At 42.7% G+C, this 13,133-nt stretch overlaps 2 protein-coding genes across 2 annotated transcripts; both read right to left on the bottom strand.

The window, feature by feature from the left end:
• Positions 1–444: 444 nt before the first annotated feature.
• Positions 445–3,571, bottom strand: ppib (peptidylprolyl isomerase B (cyclophilin B)). The gene is made up of 5 exons (XM_079223233.1): positions 3,393–3,571; positions 2,308–2,421; positions 2,016–2,109; positions 1,120–1,304; positions 445–870 (listed from the first exon to the last, which is right to left on the bottom strand). The coding sequence occupies exons 1-5, from the start codon at positions 3,525–3,527 to the stop codon at positions 748–750; spliced, it is 651 nt and encodes a 216-aa protein (XP_079079359.1). The 5' UTR covers positions 3,528–3,571; the 3' UTR covers positions 445–747.
• A 1,787-nt stretch (positions 3,572–5,358) lies between these two features.
• adpgk (ADP-dependent glucokinase) lies at positions 5,359–10,764 on the bottom strand (the record flags this gene model as incomplete). The annotated part of the gene is made up of 7 exons (XM_079223762.1): positions 5,359–7,410; positions 7,523–7,621; positions 8,423–8,619; positions 8,715–8,835; positions 9,114–9,176; positions 9,263–9,488; positions 10,547–10,764. The coding sequence occupies 7 exons, from the start codon at positions 10,762–10,764 to the stop codon at positions 6,835–6,837; spliced, it is 1,500 nt and encodes a 499-aa protein (XP_079079888.1). The 3' UTR covers positions 5,359–6,834.
• Positions 10,765–13,133: the final 2,369 nt, after the last annotated feature.

Raw genomic sequence — 13,133 nt, 5'->3', positions numbered from 1 at the left:
TTTTCTTTTACAGAATATATATTAAGAACCACTAATAATAATAAATAACCAAAAGGTAAAAAAACAATTCCCAGGGGAAATTTGTTTTTCTAGAATTTATTGGGAAACAACATGGCTTCCTTCATATCAATTGATTATCCCCAACAAATACATTTCAAATAGTACTTATCCCACCAACAAGTTAATCAAGATTTGTGGTCGTTCATTTTTAAACTATATTAGTTACCTAATTTCTTATGATGTCTTAATATTTTCTGTTTGGTCTTCATGTTACATGTAAGTGTTTTCTTACAATAAAGAGTAAAAAAAAAAAAAATTACAAAAACCTCTAAAAACCAACATTTTCTGTCTCAATGTCAAACAGAAGTGAATATTAGAAATGTTCCCACAGCAAATAAAGCCAAAACTTAGTGAAACCTGGGTGTAATGAACTTCACGGCGCAATTTAACAAAATTGAAACCTTTATTTCAGATCTCTCTTTTTTCTTTTTTTTTTACAAAAACAACATGGAACAGTGAAGTGCACCTTGGAATGCTCGTTGGTAAATGGACCCAGTGTGTCGTCATGATCGCTCGATGTGAATGTGAACGCTCGTCTGGTGCTTTAAGATGGCAGCCGCTGACACGGAGTTACCCACAAGCCCTTTCACCTGGACCACAGGGCTGTCAGAAATAAAACAAGATGGGCTGGTGGTGATAAAACAAGGTGGGCTGTATGACCCCCGTCCCCCCCAGTCCTGCTCTCCACTACTCCTTGGGCACCGCGTATGGCTTGTCCACCTCGATTACACCGCAATCGTGGATGACGACGTCTTTAAGAGGCTTATCGCGTCCATCTGTCTTTGTGGCTTCGATCTTCATCACCACATCCTGGAAGAAAAAGAAAAAGTCATCAGAATAGTTTGTCGCCTTATTTCAAGCTTCTCTTCAATATACAGATTAGAGATAAAAATATGTGTACTTCACTAAAAGCAGCAAGAACAGTCTATTAAAAGCCCGAGTTGCACAATGTTAATGAAAGCTAACCAGTCTGCTATATAGTCGGTGTGTGCTTGTTCAACCTGCTATTTGAGCATTTCGTCACGCACACACACGCACACGGTTTGGCCAGACACTCACCATCCCCTCCAGAATTTTCCCAAAGACGACATGTTTGCCGTCCAGCCACGGCGTCTGAATGGTGGTGATGAAGAACTGGGAGCCGTTGGTGTCTTTGCCGGCGTTGGCCATGCTGAGCCAGCCAGGGGCGTAGTGCTTCAGCTTGAAGTTCTCGTCGGGGAAACGGTCTCCGTAGATGCTCTTGCCTTGATTTAAAATAAATATATATATATATATATATATATATATATATATATATATATATATATATATATATATATATATATATATATATATATATATATATATATATATATATATATATATATATATATATATATATATATATATATATACATACACATTTGATTCACGTCAATTAGTTGATGTTTAGTTTCCACAAACAATCCCTCCCTGTAGCGACCTCTGCATCTCATTTGGATGACTTTGATTGCAGCCAAATGTTTCTTTCACTTTTTCCTGATAACCTTTTCTTATTCGTGGGACAACAGAGTCATCTGCCAAATGTCACATAGTACTTGTGAGCATCGTTGCAAAATGGCAGCGTGACAATTGCGAAATACCTCTTGGCACAAAGTTATAGGTCACTTTTTCTGCTTATTTAAAAAAAAAAAAACACAGGTAGTCTCCGTCCTTGTGTCATGAAGTTATTAAACAATAGAATAATTCTTAATTTCATTAAAAGCATAAACACTTTTTGTAGCCCAAAGAATAAAAATATATAAAAACTTAAAACAGTTCAATTGCTTCGTGTATAAACCAAAAGAAACAACTCTCAAGTCCCTAAATGTTCAGGAGCGCATTGGTGCAGAACGTCGTGAACACGTTGGTTCTTGCACAGACAATCTCCCATGTCGTAAAGGCCGGGCTGCAGGTGCCGGCGGTGGCCGTCTTACCTCCGGTGCCGTCTCCTTTGGTGAAGTCTCCACCCTGAATCATGAACTGCTTGATGACTCTGTGGAATTTGCTGCCCTTGTAACCGAATCCTTTCTGTTTCGTCAGAACAAACAAAACAGGTTAAAAATACAGAACAAAAAAGAGGAGGGAACAGCTGCCAATGTTTGAGATGAATGAGTCAAATGATTCATTCAAACTGCGTTGAATTGAATATGTAGTCATGAATCTTGGCCAAACAAGTCATTGCAGACTGTGCCACTTGGCACAAATAATGAGCCGTGAAGTTCTCACCTCTCCTGTCGCCAGAGCCATAAAGTTTTCGGCTGTTTTGGGGACGGTTTTCCCAAACACCCCGATGACGATCCTCCCAACATCTTCATCTCCAACTTTCATGTCAAAGAAAACCTGAGGAAAAGGATGATAATAATAAAGCACATGAGTGGCAGTGATATGCCGTTACAATTAACACTGGAAATTATAGGAAGTACAAGATGTAAACTGTACTGGAGTTCCTTCTTTCCAATGTTTTACTATTTGCTCAGATCAGTCTTCATGTTAAGGTCCATTTCTTTTTTTTAACCACTGCAATTACATCTTCCTCTGAAGAGATTGCCTGCAGCCACTCATGTGATATATTAAAATAAACAATAAAGTCTTATTTTCTCTTGGGTGCTCTTTCTCCAACATTTTACATAACAAAACATGGGCACAGCTACTACACTTTCTTTTTTAATAGACATTAAGATATTTGGCTCGGGCTTATCGCAATAATATGTGTTTACAAGTGGTGAATGAGTAGCTGCGAGTGTTGCATTGTGGGTCAGCCGTTGACCAGTTCACAGCTTCCGGAGAACTGTAGACGTGGACAAACCCGATGCCCCCGAAACAACAACACCTCACCGAGCTGCAGCCCGAGCTACAGACGAACCGTCGGCAGCTCAAGTGTGAAGCTGTAGGACACTAAAAACGTTAAATTACCGACGGTTTACGGCGACCTAGGGTAAACTAACTCGGCCCAACGCAAACTAGCTTGGACTGACGTAAACTAGCTCGGACTGACGTAAACTAGCTCGGACTGAGATTAGCCAGGAACAAATGGTTTGCCTAATCCATACAGACCGGGTTTCATGCACCAATTAATATTCCTGCATATGTCTTCAATTACTGCACTAACGTAAACCATAACCCATCCGAGCTAAAAGCGCCGGTTGACGAGCCTCTTTGTCCCGGTTATACAGGGATATGTTGGTGTGACGTGGCTCCACAGTCCGTTAGCATTAACTACACGGGAGGGAGACGCTTGTTTTTTTTTCCTTTTTTCCCTGCACGATCTGCTAGCATGCTAAGCTAGCAGGTCGCGTTAGCGCACAACCTACCTTGGCAGTCACTTTGGGGCCTTTCTTCTTTTCGTCAGCAGAGGAGCCATTTGGGAAAGCGAGAAAGATCAGCGATCCCACAATGATCGTAACGGCCACAAGGAACTTCATCCTTCTCTCGCACAGTCTCACCATCAACAAGAACAATGAACTGCCGGGGACTGCCCGTCGGTCCTGCTAGCTTTATATATGAGCCGGGGAAGGAGCGTGATATCCGGGGTGGAGACTTGCCGCGGCGGCCGCTCGAGGCTGCGCTGCGGCCGGGCCTCCACGACGCCGCGCGCAGACGCACGGGGCTCTGATTGGTTCACATTACGGAACGCTCGTAGCCAATCAGGTGCAGCCGCGTGAACATTCCGCATTCCTCATAAGTAAACGACTTACAACGGAGACGAGCACGCGCCGAACACACAAACAAACAAACGCACACACCTACCTAGATGTTTATTCACGCTTAAGTCTTATCTTTGCACGCCACTCCCTACTTCTACCCCGGGGAATTAACACACAAGGGCGTAGGTTTGCATACGGTTTATAGGGACTAGTCACGACCAAAGTTTGCACAGTATATTTGCAGGGCTCATTAAGGGATACATTAAGTATTTTCACCCAGAGGGTAAGTTATCAAGAAGCCCAGGTCGTTGTAAGTTAACAGTTAGATAGTAGTAGGCTAACTACCCACACAGTGCAAACCTGCATTGTTTTTTAAATGCATTCAGGAAACTCATAAATCCAGTGAAGATGCAGTGTAGGATGAGGAAGCAGCAGCTGGAGCATCAGGGCTTCAGGTGAGGTCTTAACTTGATTCTGTGTTGAGGTGTTTTATCATGGCTGACAGTGTAAACATTGTCTACCTGTTTTAAGTGAATTATTATTATGTTAAAACATGCATGTGCAGACGAGTACAATGCCTCTGTATGCCATGTATATCAAGCTGCTCTGCACAAGATTGACCTTAAAGATGGAGGCCAACAGTTCATCTGTGTGAATGATAGACGGAGGTTTCTTTTTGGTGTATTTAAATAAGACATCAAAAGAAAAGGAAAGAAAAGTAGCTAATGATTGCATAAAGGAGGAAAGCACTTCATTTATAGCCTATTAAGTGCTGCATAGATTTATTTTACATTTCATTTAGTTTGTCTGTTTTCACTGCACAACTGGGACAAGTTTGTTATATATATTTTGGATATAGAATATACTGTTACTGTATATTGGCATTTGTAAAACGTTATTATTTTATTTTTTCTGTATTGAAACTAGGGTTGTAATATTGTTATTATGTTTAAATCAGTTCCAAGTGACACAAATGTTAATATATTTTAATAAAGTTTGCCTCTTTAACCTTTTTGGTGTGTGTGTTTAACTTTGTACTTAAAGTATTTTGGAAACTTTCCTGATTATATACTTTTTACTGAAGGAGCAATTCCAATGCATAACTTATACTTGTACCAGTGTGGTATTAGTGCTTTTTCTTCAAGGATTTGAATACTTGCACCACAAATTCATAATATGAAAAAAGTGAGGTTGTCCAGGAGCAGGTAATTGTTCATTTAATGTTGTTTAATGAAACCCAGAACCTAATGGATCTGCTTATTAACTACAATGTATTTTTAATGGCGATGTAGCATGAAACCTGAAAATAGTAAAACAAAATTTGATTTGTTCAAAGAACAAACGTATAAGCTTCACAATGATATATGAGAAAGAGAAAATAAAGCAAAGAATTTGGATCAGAGAATGTTTCTTGACAAATAATAAAAAAATTGTTGCTGACGAATGCGAGGTCGATCGATAACTCAACCCATCATTTCAGCACTAACTGTAAGTTCTTTCAGCGTTGCCATTTATGCACAACAATCTGCAGCACCACAATAAGGCCTCTACTCTCCCTACATATTGTAATGACAAACTACAAGTGAAAGAAATAGGTTGACGGATAATAATGAGACACAAACCACCAAATGAGTGAAGTTGAATAGATTGTACTTGCAAAATATAAAGAAGGGTTCGGAGTTAAGGTTACATTCACCTTTGCAGGCACACCTGCCACTTTGTACTAGTGCAAAGAATTTATTCTGCTCAACAAAATGCCATACATCGTTTTGTTGCATGTTCGCTTTAAGACTCCATTATTGCATGCCTTCAGTGGCCATGTGAGGTATACAAACACTTTGTTCTGACAGCTACGTACTTTATATCTAACATGACTAAACAATAAACAAACCCATGACGACGCAAAAAGATCCCATTAGCAAAAGTCAGGAAGCTTTTCCCGCAGTGCGTTACTCTGGCCAGCGTTTTACGAGTTTCCAGCCAATCACTTCACGTAGTCACATTTTTACAAGTGAGCGAAAGTGACAACTGAAAAGAAAGTACAATGGAACAGTAAACAAATAACAAGTACAGTCACCCAGATAACATATGGCGCGTTTTTGGAAATCACATTTTACCTTAAACTTACTTCAATGACAACAGAACCTTTACGTTAATTACCCGAGTGTAAACTCTGCGTTACTGCATAAAGAAGGATCCCCTTCAAAACCAGGTTTGCATTTATCAGTCTAGAATTTCATTATTTGACTAAATAAAAAACTATTAATACGGACGCTGCATCAAGATTTTATAAGCAACAGAGATTACAAGTTTAAACATCTTTATAGTGGGAGTGCTTAAGCCAAAAGCTGAGAACACACAAACTTTGTCACACACTATTACTTTTATCCTCTCGGGACAAATAACGAAAATGTAAAAGTATATCTAGTGAACAGTTTTTACACGTAAAGAGCTTGAGCTTTCAAGTGATCTTTCTATTTGACATGAATGCACCAAAAAAGTTGAGGAGACACAGAACATTAAAAACACCACTTAGATTCTACAATATAGAAAGATGCTCATCAGTTTCCAGTCAACAGAATCATTTATGTGTGTGCATGTGTGTGTGTGGGGGAATCTATGTCTGTGTCAGAATGTATGACGCAACGCTTAGTTTTAAGTTTGGTTCGCTCTGAAATATGAATGAAATATTATAACTTTAAAATTCTTCTGTTTTCTCAAGGCACAGCATACTTAAGATATGCAGGTCTAAGTAAATTAGGTTGAGCCAACAAAACTCTTTGGAGTTTGTGAAGATGGCTTTGAGCTGCGGCCGTTGCATAGAGTCAGGCCACCTCACAGCCCGGTCACGTCCACTTCCGTCAAACGTCTGCCTCAGTTTCTGTGTCTGCTGTAGGACTCGAGGAGGGAGAGCAGAGGAGGGCGGAGCCGGCTGGAGGAGTCCTCAGGCAGGATCTAAAAACTATCGCCTTCGATTCACATTCTTAAACTCAGTCGGAGCTTCGGGGGAAGGAAGACACAGAAACTGGCTCAGGACACGGGAGGCCTGAACGAGTACAGAACCCAAAACCCAACAACCGCGGACTTCCGTTCAAATGGAGTGTCCGATTTAAGCGAACTCGTAGAAGGCCTGCTGGGTCTTTAACTCTGAGTAAACCAGCCCCTCCGCCGAGATGGCGTCCCCGAGCCCGACTGTCCGGAGAGGCTCTTTGCAGACCAGCGCGACTGCCAGGTGGAAGGTGACGTTTCCTCGGCGCCACGCGGTGACGGGCTCCGCGGGGTTCAGCGACAGCTTCTCTCGGGGCTCGCCGTGCGAGCTGTGAAACTCCAGCGGGGCCTTGAGCTCCACTTTGCCGGGGTCGACGAGCTGGAGGCCGCACGCCTGACTGCTGGCCACCCGCGCTCCGGCCATCACCGCCGCCGCCTGGTTCCCCCAGTATCCGTCCACCGTGGCCAGGATGTGGTAGGCCAGCGTGTGGAAGTGGATGCGAGTCAGGTCCGCTTCGGACGACGGCTCGCTGCGGCCGTGCTGCTCCAGGATCCAGAGGAGGATGTCGCTGACCCGGCCCACGTCTGGGATGCCTTTCCAGGCAGCCAGGTCGGCGTGAGGCCCGTCACCAGCCTGAGAGAGGAAGAGCAGCTCCTGCTCGTTCAGCCCAATGGAGCTGACAATGGGCATGACCTGCTAACAGGGAAACGGAGCAAACGCTTTACTTACATATACAGAACCCTCTTCAGGATTTGAGGTCCACCGCGTGGAAGACTCCGTTAGGCGCGACACGTTTTCGCACATGTACCTCCTGCATGATGCTGCTCATGTAGTCTTTGTCCGTCATGCTTGCCAGCTCCAAGTGGATGGGGATATCTTGACGAATGTCAGATATGGCTAACACAGCCTGCGAAGAGAAAGTAAGTTAAAGATGTTCGGTAAGCTACACCAGAATATTATTATTATTTGAGTCATTGACTTGTGACCATGCACATTCCTTACTCCTGGGCAACACACTACATGCAACATTAATCTCTAGCTTTGTGCCGTGAATAATCCACGTCATGCAACATTACATTACAATTGTTCTGCATCAAAGAATCACCTAAAATAAAAAGCAATAGGCACTTTTTGTTTTACTGTGAAGCAGTACCTTGCAGCAAACAATGTTCCAAAGAGAAACAATCATTTTAGTAGTTTTGTATAATAACAATAGTTTTAATTAATAGATATTATTATTCAGTCATTTTTTACTGGCATAAAAGATGACACGTCGGTCGACATCAATAAAAGCAGACGACGCTGTGATAAAGTGATTCATGTTTAAAACCTTTTTACTGCAAAGCTGGAAACAAATAACACATCAAGTACCGTAAAAGTTGTGTTATAAGCTGCTACAACCTTCGGTGGTTGTCCCCGCTGTAGCCAGCTAGCACTGCTGCTAGCTCCCCGCTAGCTCCCCGACAACCACCGAAGGGAGCGGGACCAGCCCCAGCTCGATGCCTGACTCGGGCAGCAGGGACGCAGGCAGTAGCAGCAGCAGCGGGGAGCTAGCAGCAGCGCTAGCTGGCTACAGCGGTGACAACCACCGAAGGTAGTAGAGGCTTATAACCCGACTTTTACGGTATGCTATGATGTGCAGTTAATGGGCCAAACCATGCAAACCTCAGCTTTATCGATCGTAACTAACAGACTTTCAGCCACTGACCTCCTTGAGTCGCTCCTCCCACAGCACTTTGCCCTGACCCTCCATCATGTGGAGGCCCGACAGGACGACCAGGTCAGGCTCGAACTCGTCCAGGCTCTCCACGAACGTCTCCAGGGAGCTCATCGCCCCGTTGGACACATCGTGGGAGAAGATGAAGCGGTTGGCTTGAGGGGCCTGAGTTGAACCCCACTGTTCACCTAGAAACAGGGAAGAACCAAATGCAACTGCTGCATTGAAAAACACGTAAAGTGCAACAGATCCAGTAGAAGCTGCAGCTTGCTCGTGTCTTTACCGGCTTTATACTCCAGGATGAGGTGATATTCGTCCGTCTCCTGCAGAGAGTCTGGGGGAACGACGATCTGCTCATCCAGCATCTCGTGAAGTTTAGGACCCACTGGTCCACATAACAACACCTGAGGTATAAAACAGTCATTTAAAGGCCGGGGTTTCTGAATCACACTACAATATACTGTGTTAGCGGGCTGCCAAAACAATGTAACGAATGAAAAGGACATGTTTTCCCATTTCTTATTAATTCTTTAGTCAAATTGTCAATGGATTTCAGTAAAGTGAAGCAGCCAAAACACTATTTAAATAGATTTCACTGACCAGCTTGACACTTCTATGTTTATTTAATTGGGGTTCTTTGAGAATAAGAGTCTCCATCAGAAGTATAAACATGCTGTTGTACCGTTATATCAGGGTAGGTGGCGAGCTTCTGGCTAATGAGAGCGGCGTTCCCTCCCACATACAGCTGGAAGAAGACACAAAGCAAGTTAACCAGGAGGAAGAACATTTAAAAAAATAAAACAAGAAGTTTGGGGAGTGAGGTAGCCTTGCCTTTGCACCAGGGTACTCTGCTGCGGCGCGTGCGATCCTCTGAAAGACCTCGGGGTCGCTGAAGAAGCGCTCGGCCGCGGCCCCGCGCTCCATGTAATGGACGAAGGCCTCCTTCAAGTCCTCTTTGGAGTGCAGCACTTCGTGGTCCAGGCCGATGCCGGGATCCACCGCCATAGCCTGCAGCAGTCCCACTCCTGAGACCACCACGTCCACACAGGCATTCACCCTTAAAGTGAGAGGAGAGAAAGATAGGTAATACGGGTTATTGGATAGGTAATTATTTAATTAATCATCTGGTTTTTACGAAAAAATAATCCAGTGGATGTTAAAATACTGGTCACCTGATCAGACTAAATTGGCAAAAGAGAAATGAGCAGCTGTTAGAAAGGCCTAGAATTAAGCTGGTCTGGTGTCAGCGGGTTTTGATACAGATACAGACACATCATTTATAATGTAAACAAGTCAGCTTGGAAGGACACATTGAAATAAAAAACACATATACTATACAAGTTCTTATCCTGTCATAAGCATTCATTATCTCTTGGTTTCTGTCAAATATTATAAAAATACTTAAAAATATAATTATGAGTGTTTTAAATTAAATCTCTAAAAAAATATATATATATTCCACTAACTCATCTTGGGGACTCATTTATCAAATTAAATGTGATTTTGGGACAATAACCATCTTATAAAACCGCTCTTGAGCGACGTAACAGCTGGCAGAGGAGTCTAAAAGGATCAGAGGTGTGTGTTTGCATGTCAGGTGGCAAAAATAACTATATTATTATTATGAATATCTCCCTCATCCTGCCTCCCTCAGTATTGTTGGACTTCCCTTAATCAATATTCATATACAGAGGACCACTCTTTGGAACAAGCTGCATTCACGAAGCCACGCCCACTTTTGAGGCAATCAAATCCCTTTTTTAATGAAGCCCCCACACACACACACACACGTTTGTTTTAACTTAACAAACTTAACTTCAGGTGATCACCCACCCCCTCTCTACTTCTCTATTGGTCGAGACAATCTGTCCATCCCTCCAGTAGGCAGTCCTTCAGTTCCAGCCAATCATCATCTTCCACCTTGATCCAGCGTGTTGACTGTTCTAAAGCATCCTAAAGGGCTTCAGGCTTGGTATAGGACCAAGCCACCTGCGCTGGGACCGTCTCCCAACACATTCCTTCACACAGAGAGCGAACTGCCGCCTCTCAACATGCCGCCACGTGCAGGAGCTCAACGTCAGGCGACAGAAAGACAGGCATCTATATTCAACTCACCCTACTGCCACTTTGCTCCACTGGCGGGTCGGCAGAGTTATCAGAGTCTCCCAGGCAGCGGCGATCACCTGCTCCAGGCTGTTCTGACTCTGAGGTGACGACTGAAAGTCTGGCAGGCCGATGTACTGCAGGATTTGCTCCGGCAGGTCCGGGCTGCCGTGGTAGAAGTAGCCAACAGCTAACGCCAGCAGGGCCGCTGCTGAAGCCTGCCTCCACATGATGCTCTCACTCGCTCCTGCAGAAAGAGGGAAAGCTGTCACTTCTTATTTCAGCCAGTCCAAAGTGATTGACAGCTTTGTTGTTGTTGTTGTTGTTGTTATCAGTGAGCTGCATACCAAGGTTCAGCGTTCAAAGACATAAAAGCATGAAAAAAAAAGTAAATACTCATCAAAATTGTAGGTGTAAAACTAAACCATTGACAAATGTTTTAGTCTTTAATGACTGCGTGCTTGAAGAACGATAACATGATGACATGTTTTCATATGACTGAGCTGAAAATTGATAAACAATAATACTGAAAAAGAGGTGTTTGAATTGGAGCGAAAACGATAAGTTCATCAGCAGCTATTTTGATAATCGAATTTGTATTTATTTTAAGTAAAAATGTCAAACATTTGATGGTTGCAAGTTCCCAAATGTGAGAATTTGAGAAATAGACATTCAGCTAAAAGAAAGGACCACAAAGCTGCACAAAGGTAAAAAACAACAACTAAACATTAAACCAATATTTGCACATTTGTGTTAATTTCTGACACATACACATTGCCTATAAAGATATAATTACATTAATTACATTATTTAAACTCATTAGCTATTTAAAAATACAGATTCATAATAATAATAATATAAGTATGCTCTCAATAATGTGTCTTTAACTCAGTTGATCCACATTTACAGCTTGATGACGTGGTCCCTGATACCACTGAGAAGCATTTAAGGTGCAGCTACGCAGGAGTGTACTTATGGGACAGAATGCATAGGTTTGGGCAGTGCACGCGCACACACACACACACACGCACACACAATGTGCGCGCTAACATGCTAGCAGCAGCAGCACACAAGGTGAATCTTTAAGCGTCAGTTGATTACAGCTAATCTGACACTTTAGCAGGCGATCTAATTTAAGAGCAGAGCCTCAATACTTGTCCTGTCACTGTTGTACACGCGGCAGCTCGACAACAAGCTTGTTTTGTTTACATTTCAAGTAGCTCCTCAGCTGTTAGCGGCACGTACCGATAATAATGTGCAGGCTCCGAGTTCAGAGTCAGGAAGAGAGTCCTGCTTCCTGGTGAGGCACACAAACAGCACTCAGTGCCACCGGTGAGATGTAGCTGGAGAAGTCGAAGTCGGTACATTGGAGACAGCGACTTCCGGTTACCGCTCCTGCGCATGCGCCACTACAGGGCTACATTCCAGGGCAGTGGTTCTCAACCTTTTTTCAGTGAAATATATATTTTAAATTAAAAAATATTCAATCAAATATAAGTGTAAGTTCATAAACTGAATTGTATATATTTAATATTCAATCAGACACTAATGGCACAACCAAAAATGATTTGCGCTGGTCAGGGGTTCACATAATTATAAGATACTATCTCATAAATATATTATAGAACACGTAAGCTAGCTGTAGTCGTGAATTCTGCAATGTTTACTTTTTTATATGATATATACTATGTATATGAGAAGGGTTGACACTATATTGAAACAAATATGTTTTTCTGTTTGTATTGTAAGCACGAAAACGACGTTCATTCGACTGAAAGTCTCCGGTTAAACACGGTCGCTTGTTAAACCGTAACACCCCCGAGCCCTTCTCCGCAGTTCCTCCGGGATCTCAGGCCCGTTGTCGTGATTTAAACCAAACGTGAGAGAAAAGAAACAGAAGAAGAGAGGAAAAGTTAAGAAAAAAAAGACAATAAATTAAAACGCACACAGGGAGCTATGCGCCAGGCAGCCGCTGAATGCGTCATCTAAATGTGACGTCATCAGCTAATTCAAAGCCACAGGGCAGATGCCAGACAGTTAATAAGAAGGACACCAGATGAGAGTTTGATAGGGCCAACTTCAAGAAGAAGAAGAAGAAGAAGAAGAAGAAGAAGAAGAAGAAGAAGAAGAAGAAGAAGAAGAAGAAGAAGAAGAAGAAGAAGAAGAAGATTTTGAGAAGGGTATACCACTGCAGCTGAAACAATGAATATTTGGATTAAGATGAAGGAAATTTTGCCAGGCCCATCAGGTCAGTATCAGATGAAGAAGATTCTGGGGCAGGGGACTTTCGGAATTGTGATTGGCTGCCAAAGGATGGACAACGAGGAGAAGGTAGCTGTGAAATTGATAAGGCGCGACGTTTCTGCCAAAAATGAGTTGGACGTGCTTAATGAAATTAGGCAGCTTGGCGAAGACAAGCATAACCTGGTCAGGTTCATCGAGCATTTTAAGCACAAAGGATACACTTGTCTGGTATTGGAATGCCTGCATATGGACCTGGGAACATTTATGCATAGGAGACATAACAAGCCACTATTGTTGGATGAAATTAGTCTCATCACAGAACAGATGCTAGTTGCTTTGAAGGGCCTTGCCAGCA

Source organism: Taurulus bubalis, assembly GCF_910589615.1.
Source record: "Taurulus bubalis genome assembly, chromosome: 9".
Taxonomy (NCBI): Eukaryota; Metazoa; Chordata; class Actinopteri; order Perciformes; family Cottidae; genus Taurulus; species Taurulus bubalis.
Note: the sequence above shows the minus strand (reverse complement) of the source record. Positions and strands in the feature narration are given on the sequence as shown.

Bases quoted from the DNA above. Each gene is read 5' to 3' on its own strand.
- ppib (XM_079223233.1), bottom strand. From the start codon at position 3,527: ATGGTGAGACTGTGCGAGAGAAGGATGAAGTTCCTTGTGGCCGTTACG. The intron at 2,422-3,392 runs GTAGGTTGTGCG...CCTTTTCCTCAG, and splicing joins GCCCCAAAGTGACTGCCAAG to GTTTTCTTTGACATGAAAGT. The intron at 2,110-2,307 runs GTGAGAACTTCA...CTGACGAAACAG, and splicing joins TGGCTCTGGCGACAGGAGAG to AAAGGATTCGGTTACAAGGG.